This window comes from Stigmatopora nigra, chromosome 2 (genome assembly GCF_051989575.1).
Source record: "Stigmatopora nigra isolate UIUO_SnigA chromosome 2, RoL_Snig_1.1, whole genome shotgun sequence".
In the NCBI taxonomy this organism is placed as follows: domain Eukaryota; kingdom Metazoa; phylum Chordata; class Actinopteri; order Syngnathiformes; family Syngnathidae; genus Stigmatopora; species Stigmatopora nigra.
In genome coordinates, this window is record NC_135509.1 from 9,349,964 (window position 1) to 9,363,737 (window position 13,774).

Below are 13,774 nucleotides of genomic sequence, written 5' to 3' on the forward strand. Positions count from 1 at the left end.
TTAGCCAATGGAGTGCAAGATCATTCGGGTCAGAGGGCGTGATTTAATTGCGAGGGGCGGGATGACACATCTCTACCATGGCAACCATAGATATTCAGTGGGTATTTGCAATAGGACCCATATGGTGTACCTTCAAAATAAAGGTAAATTACGATGCTGCAACGTTCCTAATAGATGAATTTAAGAAATAGTATCAAATATGATATTGATTCTGCAATTTTTTCAAAACTACACAGCAGTCTACAGTAGTTGACATAAAATTGTAATTGTGACAAATTAATGTATTGAGGACCACAGTATTAATTTAGTTGACTGCGTGTCACTAAATCAATCATACTTACAAAGATCTCCATCTTTAAAGTCGTGTTTAAAAACTTTTCTCAAATAAGGTTGAAATTAAAACGTTTACATGTAAGTTTTGTCTGGACCATCAATAATTTAGACTTGGAGATACTTCGTTGTTTTATAAAATGTTAGATTTGAAACGTCCGTTTGTGACATAAGTCATGACCTGTGATACGACGCTTCGCCCTTTTTGAAGTCTATTATGTTTTTATTGACATTTTACCTTGAGTCATTGTTCAAACATCCAGGTGACCCGTCGTTTACGACAATGTTAAAAGGCTCATTTTGTTTCATTTACATTTACATTATTGTGAAATCTTTAACCGGAAATACAATCCTTTGGCGTCGTCTCCTTATGCTCCTGACGCCCAATGTGGATACTTTGACGGTAACTACAAATATATTAAGCTGATGTTGTGTCTATTCCACATTTCAATGTTGATTTTTTTGTTGATCTTGTATTTAATTTCTATAAGTGTTGACCAAAGTGTTTAATTTCAACGGTTCTACGTTGTTGTATATATTGTTGTTTATCTTTCCCATACAACTCAGACTAAAGTGGAGTTTACTCTCCACATCAATAGATGATAGCCTATCAAATCACCAAATCCTGCTTTATACACCATCAACTGTCTATGATTAAAATGGTGACAAGTGTGTATTACAGTGTTCTAGCATAAGCAAAGGATTAATAAATTATACAGACTTTTGTTATGCAGATTTCTGTAGTTCTCCAACATGGTCCCTCCTACTTTGATGGTCGTGGTCTTCTTGGCCCTTCACTTTGTGGTGGTTCTAAGTTCTCCTGAACATGAAGTTCATTTTGGACACCATCAAAACTCTGAGCATGACATGAATGTCCTATTAGGAGAGAAGGTAGCGAATAACAATTGCTATTTTTTCATCCATTTTACATTAGTTTGATTTCCTTAACTGTATTTGCTCTTCTCTGATGGGTTTGTAGGACACAGAAGAGTTACAGAAGCTAAGTCCAGAAGAGCAGAGGAGTAAGATGATGGAAATCGTCAAGAAGATTGACAAAAATGTTGACAAACATCTGAGTGCAGGTTAGATTTTCTGGATAAAAAGGTAAAGGTGAACAATTAATTGATGTATTTTCCCCTCATAGAGGAAATTGCACTATGGATTCAGCATGTCTACAGAAAATATGCCCTGGAAGACGCACAGGAGCGTTTCGACGAATTTGACACCGATAAAGACGGTGTCGTGTCATGGGAAGAGTACAACATGGCTACCCATAACCAGCTCTTCAGCTTTGACGAAAACACTGTTTCGGATGATCCAGAGGAAGAGTCTCTACGTCATGTATGTGCGGCGACTTCCTCGCCACAGAGTCTCAAATTCAAACAGTGACGCCTCCTCTTATTTCCCGTCAGCTTCACCTGAAGGAGAGGAGGCGCTTCAATTTCGCCGACCTGGACGGGACGCCTGGCCTCAATGGAACTGAATTCCTGGCCTTCACACACCCATCTGAAGTGGATCACATGGCTGTAAGATTGTATCTGTATATATTTGATAGCAGATGTATCCATACTCACCTCATTTCAGTTTATTGTCATGTAGTTTCTGCACAAAGTTGGGTTAATTATATGTATATATATTTTTTTTAATTTTTTTTTTTTTTAAATCAAGCTAACATTTGAGTATGCAAATAATTACCCCCAAATATTATTCTAATTGGTGACATTGGTAGGGAGGGAAAATTTGCACTTTACGTGATATTAGTATTACTAATAAGGAATATTTTTCCTATAAAAATATGTAAATATTTTTTATACTTTCAAAATGTTTATGCTTCCAAACATGTAAGTGTTGTACTAGCTCCATTCCAAAAACATACATTTTCTGGTAATTGATGTCTTATTGCTTCGTCTTTTTAAACATAGGATTTTGCCATTGAGGATGTGCTGAGCGACTACGATTTGGATCATGACGGAATGATCAGTCTCAAGGAATTTATTGGTGACCTTGGACATGAAGGTGAATACTGTTATTTTCATAGTTTTCTGCTGTTAGAACAACCCCTGGTTTAGGTGTTAGGGTATGTGAGAAAATCTTTATAATGTTCTGTTGGTATTTTAAGTCTACCTGTAAATTCTTCTCTATGAGTGCAATTGCAAATTCCCTCACTGTGTTTTAAAGAGGACAGCCCATCACAGTGGGAGCTTGAAGAGACGGTGCGTTTCGAAGATCTCTACGATCAAGACAAAGATGGAATGCTAAATCGAGATGAGCAACTCCGCTGGATAGCGCCAAACAGTTACGGAGCAGCTAGGGAAGAGGTAAGATGCAAGTTGGATGGCAAATTTTGGATAGTCTACACTTAATTGATGACAAAGATTTCATTTATTCTCTTCAGGCTCTTCACCTCATTAAGGAGATGGACCAAGATGGAGACAAGCGAATCTCAGAAGATGAAGTTTTGAAAAACCAAGAAATGTTTATGAACAGTGAAGTGACTGACTATGGCAGACATCTGCACTTGTCACATGACGAATTATAACTTCTTCAGAAATTCATTTGCATTTATTTTGTTGAACTCATTGTAACACAATTGAGGAATTTTTGGAGAAGTGTAATGTTCACTGACAGGTTATTGCAGGCATGAGAAAAGGCAAAGTGGCCGTCCACTAGTGTTCGCTGATCACTGCCACTCTTCCTCTTTTCAAACAAACGAGCAGAGATATCGTGCGACAATGCATTTCCTGGACCGTTTCGCTCGTGTCAAGAAGCCGCTTGCCTGTCAAAACCACTGCCATTGAAACACTTTCTACGCAGGGAAAAACTTATGATGGAGTTAGCATTTAAGGATGCCTTTTGGGTGAGCTTCAAGCTAACAATAATATTGCTTTTTGTGTTTTATTCTTATTTTTTTGGTGAAAGGATCATGTTGAGAGAAAAGGGTGACTCGCAATTTCTTTTAAGTGTGATGACTCACTCTGTCTTGTTTGAATTAATAATAGCATTTACAAAATGCACAAAGAGGATTTAAAGAGACCTGCAGTTCAAAATTGAGATACTAAAGTCTTGCTTATTTCTATTAAGCCAATCTATTTGTACTATTAACAATAGTTCAAAGAAGTTATCTCAGTACATGAAATTCAATGACAGTTGTGCCAATTATTTCTGTTAAATTTACTGAATATTGTAGCTGAACTTTTGAGCAAAATGTCTTTGTCCTCCATGTGATGAATAAAATGTGTATATATATTTTACATGGTGACTTATGTTGTCAAACAGACCTGCCAGTTTCCTTAGTCTATTAAATACATTACCAGGAAATAAACCGTTAAATGGATGATCATGCAATATTGTGACAATAGCACATGTTGTAAAGTAAAATTCAAATGAAGAGAAAAAAGCCTTGAATGTATAAAGTAATATTGAAATATAAGTATTATTGTGTGTTTGTGTTATTCCATATCTCAACTCAAAATCTTAGAATATTTCATAAATTGTATTGTAATCAGGAAGTTGCATAATTGAAATGAATAGCCGACCACGGGATGACCGTAAGGAAGTTAATATAAGATTTTTTTATGTATTCGAAGATTTTTTATCTCCGAAATAAAACTGCATCACTCCTGTTAGTGATTAAGTGGGTAATCACTGTGTGGAGTTTGCATGTTCTTCCCGAGCCTGGTTGGGTTTTCTCCCACATCCCAAAAACATGCAGAGTGGGATGGTTGAACACTAAATTGCCGCTAGGAATGATTGTGATTGGTTGTTTGTCTCCTTGTTCCCTGCGATTGGCAGGCCACCCATTAAGGGTGTCCTCAGCGTGGTGCCCGTAGTCACCTGGGATAGGCTAACTGCTCAATTGTTGTCATTTGTCTTCTAGGGAGGGAATTTCACTAGTAACGCCGGTTATGAGGCCATCATCCAGAGACTGAACGATGGTCGGCGGACATGCAAAGACATGGAGGAGTTATTGAAAATGAGGTAATCCTGTATACAGTTGGCATAAAGGCAATGACAATTAGTGATGCCACACTAACTGCATTGTGGTTTTCATGTTTGGTGAAAAGAGCGTCCGCTGAAGAGAGATACGGAAGAGAACTCATCACCATCTCACGCAAGGTTGGGGGTTTCTATGAGATCAGGTGGGTGTTTGTGGGTTCCAATGTATTGAGACATTGATGATGTCACATCCTCAAAACTTCCATTTGTTTCCACAGCATGCTGAGAATGTCCATTGATGAAATGAAATCACGTAAGGATCACAAAGTGCTGTTTAACAAACCCATAAATTGAGTCACTTGAATCTCAAGCCACAACTAAATAATGACAGGCTTATTTTTCTGTTTTGACACTTGTATGATTATTTTTCTTGCAGAAATGGAAATGATAGGCAACTTACACATCCAGCTGTCTGATGCTTTAAAGGAAGAGGCCAAAAAGATCGAGCTGTTCCGAGAAAAGCAGAAAGATCAGAGAAAAAAAGTACTACCTATTCTCTTGCTAAATCATTTTTAAGAAATGCTCGGCCATTTGCCATTCAAATCTCCTCTTATTTTCTCCTTTTTCCTTAGCTTGAACTTGTCATGGAGAAGGTCCAAAAGAACAAAATGTCCTTCTACAAAAAAACGATAGACGTAAGATTCATATGTCCTGACGTCTGAGCAATGTTCCCTCTAATTTTTCATTGGTCTGGGCAGAAATACAACCTCCCTGTACCAGTGTGAGCGACATCATTGCTCGCTATGGGCACACCAGTATTACACCTGCCATAAGCAGGTGCATTTCAATGTTCCCTCTAACTTTTCATGTAAAACATGCTGTAAAACACGAAAAACATAAGAGTGGACAGAGATACTGCCACTGGCTGCCACATAAACGGCTTCATCATGGGGAAAAGGGTAAAAAAAAGTTTGGATTTTATTTACTGTGCACCATATGATTGCTGCTGCGCAGAGAAGACGAGACTAGTGTGAAATTGCGGACGCGCACAGTTTAGAGGGAACATTGCGTCTGAGGAACTCTTGTCACTGAGTTTTGATTGTGATGGCTATGGTTCATGTCAACACCAATGGTTTTTATTGTATTCCACCTCAGTCTGAAAAAAACTACGAGCAACGCTGCAGGGACGCGGACGAGGCTGAACAAACAGTGGACAAGATGAGCAATGCTTCCACAGCCACACCCAAACAGATTGAGAAGGTAAAAATATATTGATTTAATACATATCTTTTTTTGTTTTCTCTTCAAAATGGTCATACGTTTTTCCCTCCAGCTGAGCAACAGAGCCAAACAGTGCAAAGAAGCTGCTGTCGAAGCCGGTAAGGACTAATTGTACTGTATACTTACTTCCTTTTTATTAAGGATGTCACAACTAGATCTATCCTAAGTCAATGTTGTTGTGACATACCATAACGTCTATGTTGTGTTGGAAAAAAAAAGTAAAAAGAAAATTCATGTGTGTTCCGTTTCCCAATAGAGAAACAGTACATATCCGCCATTGAGCATCTGGATCAAATCCGTCAAGAATGGGAATTAACACACAGTAACAGTTGTGAGGTAACTCATGTTACATTATCAATAGAGGAATGTACAATCTGTTATAAATAAAGTACAATTGGCAAGAGTGGCAATACCCGTTACTGTTCTTTCTCAATGAGGATGTGCAACACTTCCTATGATCAGACAATAAAGTCAGTGACTAACCTGAAAACGACCTAACATATGCAAACTTTGTTCTTAAATGCAAGGTCGATTGGAAGTGACACAATATAATAAGAGGAAGGTATCATTTTACCATGATGTTGCAGGTCTTGCAAGGCAATGTTTCAATGCCTCCCAACACCTAAAAAAATCTGATTCCCCATGTTGTCCTACAGACGTTTCAGCAGCAGGAAGAAGAGCGCCTGAAAGCCCTGAGGAACAGCTTGTGGGTCCATTGTAACCATTTATCAATGCAGTGTGTGAAGGACGATGAGGTAAGGCATAATACACGTAGAGCAGGGGTCTCAAAAGTCGGAAATAGTCTTGATGAGTCTGAGCACCATCATTTCCTAAAGAGGGAGGCATGCTTCTAATCAATTTGCGCAGAGTAGCGGTCCGCTATTGGCTTGTGATAGCGGTTCCTCGTTCATGTGAGGCTAAAACCCTCATTTTAACAATTTAGAGTTCTCAACCAGCCTCCTGGGCATGTTTTTGGACTGTGGGAGGAAACCGGAGTACCCGGAGAAAACCCAAGCTAGCTCAGGGAGAACACGCAAACTCCACACTGTAAGGTCCGGACCTAAGATCGAACCCTTGATCTCTGAAGTTTGAGGACGACACACTAACCACTCAGACACTGGGCAACCACCCAACACAATGACAACTATTGTCAAATAAGGGGGCAAGATATATTTTACTGGAACTTCGATACCCCTTATGTAGTGTAATCCATCTTTGATTCTGAAAACTAACTAAAATTGATCATGTCTGTTGCTTTCAGTGTTACGAGGGTGTGAGGGGAACACTGGAGAAGTGCGACATCATCACAGACATGAACTGCTTTGTAGAAATTAAAGGCACAGGAATTACTCGTCCAGGTACACGCCCCTCCTGATTTGAATAGGAGCCAGGAGAACATTTTCATGTTAGACACAGATTCATTGTGTGGACCAAGATAATTTTTCAATGATACTTTCTCTCCTCTAGCTCCCATTGAATACCAAAATTACTACGAGAAGGATTCTACAGCGGTCAGAAATGGAGGCGTGGGTCTGGGTGGTGTCATGAAAAAGTCAGAGTAACACATTAGTTTCAATATCCTCACATAAGCGCTGACTGTACATTAATTGTACTGTTGTAGGTTTTCAAATCTTCTTCAGGGGAACTCTTGGAGTAGTTACACTATTAGCAATCAGAAAGTTCCAGCTCCACAAAGCCCAGGTAAGACACTACTCACTTAATGTCCAATTATTTTTAGCTTAAAAAAGCTGGGAATCCCCTTCACACAAATGTCTTTGGTTGGATTAGTTACTGATTGATTACTATGCAACTCCACAGATACAAGTGAAGATCCATACACCGACATCATACCAATACATCAATCGCAGCTAAGCATGCAGTACAAGGCAGTGTACGATTATGTAGGCCAGGTTTGTTTTTGGCCCTACTTTCACTGAATGGATTGATTGATTTCATTGAATTGCTTTCCAAAAAGATGTTAAAAGTTGTTTGTATTACCTTTAGAGAGAGGATGAGCTCTCCATGTCAGCTGGGGAAACTGTACTTGTCATGCATCAGGGTGAAGATGGCTGGTGGACGGTGCAGAAGTTTGGCCAAATGGGCTTGGTTCCAGGCTCTTACCTTGTCAAAGAATGAGTTTGAATGAGAACAGTGGGAAATAGAAAACACTGGCTAGTACTTATTTGTGAATAATGTATCTTTACATATCTGAAATGTAATAAAACCTATGTCTTAATTGTCTTAAAATGAGACATCTACATAGTGAGATGTTGCCCATAAACATATAATACATAAAAAATGTCTTAATTGACCCAACAAACGCATTACGTCAACATGCCGAGTATGATCTCATTCAGACACCATCGATTCATCTTGTGTTCTAATGTTAAATTAATATTTTAGAATAAATGCCAGAAAAGCATTCCATTATATTAACACCATTCTCAAATCCAATTGTTACAGAACAATATCTAATGGGAAAAACAACACAAATAGCCTCATTGGCTGCCATTAATGGCGATAGACGTCCTATCCATTCCAATCGATTGGACATTTGGTCGTAGTCACAAAGCTGAACTCTGCATGGGTGCCAAATATTTTGTCCCAGTGGCTGAAATGCGGAGCAAAGTTGGTGTTAGGTTTCTGATGGTGCACATCATGTTTGGAGGGTCCTCCGTACAGGCCGAACGGTATCAGCCGCGACATGGACCAGGGGAAGTCGTAACCGCAGTGGGCCTCTATAGAAACGTAGACGTGCAACACCATGAAGGTCCACGTGGTTAGCAGGTGGCATCTCAAAAGCAAGGGGTTCAAGGTGGTCCAAAAGCCCACAGTAATCAGCTCCCATCCGCCAAGACATTGAGTGGCCAGAGCAAAAGGAGAGGAGTACTTATGATGGATTGCATGGAATGTGACATACAACCAAGGTATCTTGTGATGTAGCACATGCCAAATGTAGTACTGTAGGTCAAAAAGTAGCAGGTTGCCCAAGACTCCAAACATTAGCTCCAGGAAAGATGGAGCTTGCTCGGGTAGTTCTACGGGCGGTCTCCACATCCATTGAGCCACAGACGCCGGGAGAACCAGAAAAAGGTGATTGTAAAGAGTGACACCCGCACAGTGTAGCAACATGGATGCCGTGGGCCTCCGTTTTGGCTGTATCTTCAATTTCCGCACCCACGGCCAACTGTCTCCCGCCATGTCGCAGGCGAGAAAAGGAAGACACAAGATGAAGTAGGACGAAACGGTGAGAATAATAGGGAAGAGAGGCGAGCGAAGATAATCTCTGTAGTCCGTTCTCAGTTTTTCCCAAAGAGGCTGAAGGAAAATACTGTTTTCTCCCCTCAAATCCCATATTGTAGATGTTGAAGCCATAATGGAGAGAAGCATGGATCCGAACTCAAAGAAGAGATGTCAACCCACAAGTGGCTGCTTTTGCTCAGTGTCCACTATCAAGTGACAGCCAAGTGCAGGAATTATTCATATACTTGGGGAGTGAGTTTGCATCTCTATAGTACAGAAGGCGAGGAGACAGGTGTCGGCACGTATTTTGTTTCAGAAGTTACATTAAAAAGGAGAAATATACAGTCCATTATTATTAATTTAATTCATTCAATTAATAGGAAATGAGTGTTTATTTTTTTTGTTGTTATTTTATATTTTAAAAGCTTGGAATGTTGCCTAAAAATACATGTTTATTTGTAAACAACGTACGGAATCCTCATTTATAATAAGTGCTGATAATTACTGAAAGTCTAACCAGAGTTAAATAACATTAATTAATAGCAACATTTTTCGCACCACTAGTTATGGAATTTAGTTGAGGGTCGCCGTTTGAGAAACATTTTATACAGCCAACCTGCAGGGGGCGGTAGACATTTTCCATTTCGGGGGTTGTCCAAAATAACATCCCGAAGGACCTATGTTGACGTTACAGGCTCGCGCACGCCGACGTTTTCGACGCACAAATACCTGTCAGATATTATACGGTAAGAATTGCATACGTTTTTATGATATGGTATGCTCAAATCATACTCGCATCCTGACAAAAAGTTGACGCAAACAACACGGCGTGTGTGATATGATGTTTCCTTGCTCCACCAGAGATTGCTTTATTTTGGAGTACAATTCACTCACTCAGTTGTCATGTTAAGAATCGTAAATCTTAAACATGTTTAAATAAAGCTCTAGAGGGGATCGCCATGTACCAATAGTCTACCCAAAAACAGTAAGTAGACTTGTTAGTAAATTATTAATAGGCATTTGACTTGATTGCTGCACTTTGATCTTGTCTCTACTAGTCATAATGCTATATTTGTGGCCATAAAATAAGTTTTGCACTCTGTCAGCGATTTAACTAAATGTTGATCTTGTTTGGATTAAAGGGTGACAAGAATGGAGAATTGTGATGGAGGAGCGATTCGTGATCCAAAGGAGCTCCATCCTCCAGCGCAAAAGCTATGTCGTTTCTTCTCTCAAGGAAGACGTTGTAACTTTGGGCCCAATTGCAGATTTTTACACATAAGGTTAGATTTGACATCTTATCAGAAAGATGCAGTCATAACCTCCTGCAAGGCTGAAATTCCCTCTGGAGATCATGAGGGTGGGATGGAGCAAATACCTCTTCATATTGGTAAACCAAGAGCATCTTCAAGTGCCGGGCGCCGTCCCTGCCGCTACTTTTTGTCAGGGCACTGCATGATGGAGGACAGGTGTCGCTTCTGGCATCCACCGCAAATGCTCTCCGTCGATAGGCAGGTGGAATCGAACGAGAAAAATGGCTTGGCGCAAAAGAGAGTATCAGTGGCTCGGCCACATGTCCTCCAGGAGGTCAAACTGTGTGAACTGACAGAGGAAGTTGGCGCGCAGCTGCGGGAAACTGAGATCAAGCAGCTGAAGAGGCGCTTTCCCAAAGAACGTCTTATCATTCAAGAACGGAGTGATGGCAAGGTTACATACTACAGAGCCACTGTGGAAGCCACTGATCCAGATTGGGTGACTATGATCTTTTCTGGTCCATAATAGGACGATTGCTAAGGCATAATGGGTGTTTTAAGTTTACAATCTGTCTGAAAGCGTCTTAGTAGATGCTCTTTATGGTTGAAAAAGTAAAGATCTTGGCTAATCATCAATATTGCTCTTTTTTCAGCCTTTTGATTTGAAAGAAATTGATATTATGGTGAGCTTTCCAGACACTTATCCACAAGAGGTGGGTATCGAACCTGCAAACCTTTTGATGATATGATGACTTAAATGATGATGTACTATTTTCCTTTTCTTTAGATCTTCACCCTTGATATACCCTTGGACCAGGTGCTGCCTAAAGTGATGGGAAGGTATTGAAAGTAACTTTTGAATGAGGGATTTTGGTAGGTTGACAGTCGCGCTTTGTCTCAAAAGGCATGTGGAGAAATCGTCAGTGGAATGGCTGCAGGCGAAGCACGCCACTAATCAACTCATGGGGAAAGTGGAACTGCTGTTTCGGCCTTTTCTTCGCTGGCTTGATCGCAGTTTGGAAAAGCTTTTTACGGAAGGAGCCAGATTGGTAGGGGCTGATACTGTAAAAATGTGAATGTTTATACTGCAAATTCATTCATTTTTGGAAATTAATGTTTATTACTGTATATTAGCATGAAATTAGCGTGAAATTTCCCTCATATGGGACGAATAAAGTTATCTAATCTAATAATTTCTCTAAGCAAAATACCTGAAAGTAGTGCTGCATGTTAATTTGTATTTGTATTTTTTTTCTTAGTTGAAAAAGGACATTGCTGTAGAAAAAGCTGGGTTACAGTTCATACCCTACCAGGATCTACAGGCAACTGTGTGTGAAAATCCAAACAACAATGATTCATGTGAAACCAACTCTGACACTGGGAAGGAACAGGAGACGACTGGCGACATAGCGAGAAACACCCAATGTGATGTGGAAGAGTTTGTCCCATGTTTTGTTGAAAAACAGCGAGATGATAATAATGAGGAGGAAGCCACTCACCTGGTGGAGAACATCAAGATCAGCGAAGTCCGCAGAGGGACAGAAGTGAAGTTGCTTGGTTTAACGTTGGGAGAAAACACGGCCACTGTAGTTGGCCATAACATCACTGTTTGTCTTCAGTGCAACAGGTCACTATTCATTCATCATTGTCTCCACTCCATTGAAACACCTAAAGAATTGGAAAAAGATTTAGTACAACAGGAAAAAAATGATAATAATCATTTTTGAGCAGGTGTAAGGTGACGGCAGACTTGACATTAAGTGGCAAGACGTCCTGCACGGCTAATTGTGAGAAGTGCAGTGCGCGAATAACCGCAGCGTTCAGACCCTCCATGCTGCACCACTACAGTGACGTGTTGGGGTACCTGGACCTCCAAAACGCTGTGCCTTCTGACCTGGTACTTCAAGATTGTCAGCTCAATGTGGGCTGCCTCAACTGTTCCCAGGAAAGCTTTGTTCAGGTACACACACCCAACAGTAAAATCATAGCCTTGCAGAAAAAAACTTAAACAATGTTTTTTTTTCTGTATCTTAATTTCATTAGAACCTTTGCTATGGTCAAGTAAAGGAGGTTAATTGTGAAAACTGCCACGGCAAGCTTAGTCTTTTTACTGAGAGCGCCAGATTCCAATACATTCAGCCACGCAGCAACAAAACAGGTGAAAGCATGTCTACATTCTCCCTTCAGCAGATTAGCAAAGGTTTACCCGCATATACTGTACAAACACAACAACTAGTTTAACTTGGGTTTGCCTACAAAAGGCATTGTACAAATAGTGCTACACAAACTTAGCTAAATTGACCCTCCCTGTTGCGTTGGAAGCGCCCGTCACGGACTAATTATTTTTCTTTTTTAATGCATTCTGCTGTTGATGTTGCTACACCCAACTGTAGAACTGCATTGCAGCATATTTAAAGTTTTGTGTGTGCAGGTGCAAGTGCTGCCACTGTCAACTTGAAAACGATAAGAGATCCAGCTGTTCAAAAAGGGAAGCCATTACCAGATAAAGGAGCCTGCAAGCATTACAAGCAGAGCCATCGCTGGCTCAGGTAGCCCTTCTGTGCTTTATGGTGTCACTTTTCACTTTGAAAAAATCCCAAGGGACACCACCATCTGAAAATCTTTTCATTTAAAACTATCGCCTATGATAACTATAGTCAATGTCATAAAGGTTTTATCAGTGCGAATCACATAAACCTCCAAAAAGTATTTTTTTACACTGACTAATGTCACCAAAGGCTGATGTCTGTGGACCCTGAACAACCTCTGATGCAAGTGATGCAAAAATAAGTCACGTCATGTTTTTAATCGCATCATTTTATGACTTTTATCTAAATATGACTTCAATCTACTAATATTACGCATTATATTATAAAAAGTTGTGCTCCTACCGACTTTATGTCGCCAAAGGTTGATGCCCTAGAAACCAAATAAGAAAAATAAGCAACACAATGAATATCACAATTTGAATCTTGTGATATTATAATCTATAATATTAATATATCTATAATTCATCATATTTAGATTTTTTGATTTTGATTTTTGATTAAAGCCTTCATCACACTTGTTGTCAAGGTTTCCGTGTTGCGGCCGATCTTACCCTTGCGATGTGTGCCACGATGAAGACCAGGATCATCCCATGGAGCTCGCCACCAGGATGATCTGTGGGTACTGTGCCAAAGAGCAGGTACACATGGAGCAAAGATGGTGGAATCCATGCATTTGGAAGATCGGCCCCATAACAATATTTTGTTGTTGTTGTTTTTTTTTGTAGCCGTACAACAATGGAAAGCCGTGCATCAGCTGTGGCAGTATGATGACCAGAGGTGCTCACACTAGTCACTGGGAAGGAGGACTGGGCTGCAGGAGCAAAATTAAAATGTCAAGGTATCTTAAATGTTAAAATATTTCAATGAATAAACTAAGCAGGAGAGACATTTTTTTTTTTTCATTGCAGAAATGATTGGCGGAAGTACGCCAACACCAACAAGACGATTTCGAAGAAGGCCAGTGAAAAGAAATAGCTGAATTTCTTTGTAAACAAGGAAAAATTAAAATTAGGAATTCTATGAATTTCTAATTTCCTCCAATAAATCATGTTGTAATGATGATAATGAGTCAGAGTTACTTCTTGAATTCCAATGCTAGTTATAATTTCAAATATCTGGTCAACTTTTTTCCTCAAAAACATGATAAAACAGAAGTTAAACTTTTCTACCACTAGGTTTTAT

The 13,774-nt window shown here is 39.8% G+C and overlaps 4 protein-coding genes across 5 annotated transcripts; 3 read left to right on the top strand and 1 right to left on the bottom strand.

Moving 5' to 3' along the window:
• Positions 1-103: 103 nt before the first annotated feature.
• Positions 104-3,343, top strand: rcn2 (reticulocalbin 2). Of its 2 annotated transcripts, none has more exons than XM_077712139.1 (8): positions 104-143; positions 1,065-1,221; positions 1,310-1,412; positions 1,475-1,671; positions 1,743-1,856; positions 2,253-2,346; positions 2,509-2,648; positions 2,726-3,343. In XM_077712139.1, the coding sequence occupies exons 2-8, from the start codon at positions 1,084-1,086 to the stop codon at positions 2,867-2,869; spliced, it is 930 nt and encodes a 309-aa protein (XP_077568265.1). In that variant the 5' UTR covers positions 104-143; positions 1,065-1,083; the 3' UTR covers positions 2,870-3,343. The 2 variants fall into 2 exon arrangements, with proteins under 2 accessions (XP_077568265.1, XP_077568264.1); XM_077712138.1 differs by lacking the exon at positions 104-143 and adding an exon at positions 569-733.
• Positions 3,053-7,840, top strand: pstpip1a (proline-serine-threonine phosphatase interacting protein 1a). The gene is made up of 15 exons (XM_077712137.1): positions 3,053-3,187; positions 4,208-4,308; positions 4,395-4,469; positions 4,545-4,579; positions 4,703-4,809; positions 4,899-4,961; positions 5,422-5,526; positions 5,600-5,645; positions 5,804-5,883; positions 6,204-6,302; positions 6,809-6,905; positions 7,015-7,099; positions 7,169-7,248; positions 7,366-7,457; positions 7,552-7,840. The coding sequence occupies exons 1-15, from the start codon at positions 3,155-3,157 to the stop codon at positions 7,681-7,683; spliced, it is 1,230 nt and encodes a 409-aa protein (XP_077568263.1). The 5' UTR covers positions 3,053-3,154; the 3' UTR covers positions 7,684-7,840.
• A 236-nt stretch (positions 7,841-8,076) lies between these two features.
• ch25hl1.2 (cholesterol 25-hydroxylase like 1, tandem duplicate 2) lies at positions 8,077-8,937 on the bottom strand. The gene has a single exon (XM_077735129.1). It carries the CDS (start codon positions 8,935-8,937, stop codon positions 8,077-8,079), a length of 861 nt encoding a protein of 286 aa, XP_077591255.1.
• Positions 8,938-9,441: 504 nt separating this feature from the next.
• Positions 9,442-13,651, top strand: LOC144182203 (uncharacterized). The gene is made up of 12 exons (XM_077710241.1): positions 9,442-9,536; positions 9,933-10,542; positions 10,697-10,756; positions 10,831-10,883; positions 10,948-11,092; positions 11,303-11,670; positions 11,775-12,003; positions 12,087-12,201; positions 12,475-12,592; positions 13,119-13,230; positions 13,318-13,430; positions 13,501-13,651. The coding sequence occupies exons 2-12, from the start codon at positions 9,943-9,945 to the stop codon at positions 13,565-13,567; spliced, it is 1,980 nt and encodes a 659-aa protein (XP_077566367.1). The 5' UTR covers positions 9,442-9,536; positions 9,933-9,942; the 3' UTR covers positions 13,568-13,651.
• Positions 13,652-13,774: the final 123 nt, after the last annotated feature.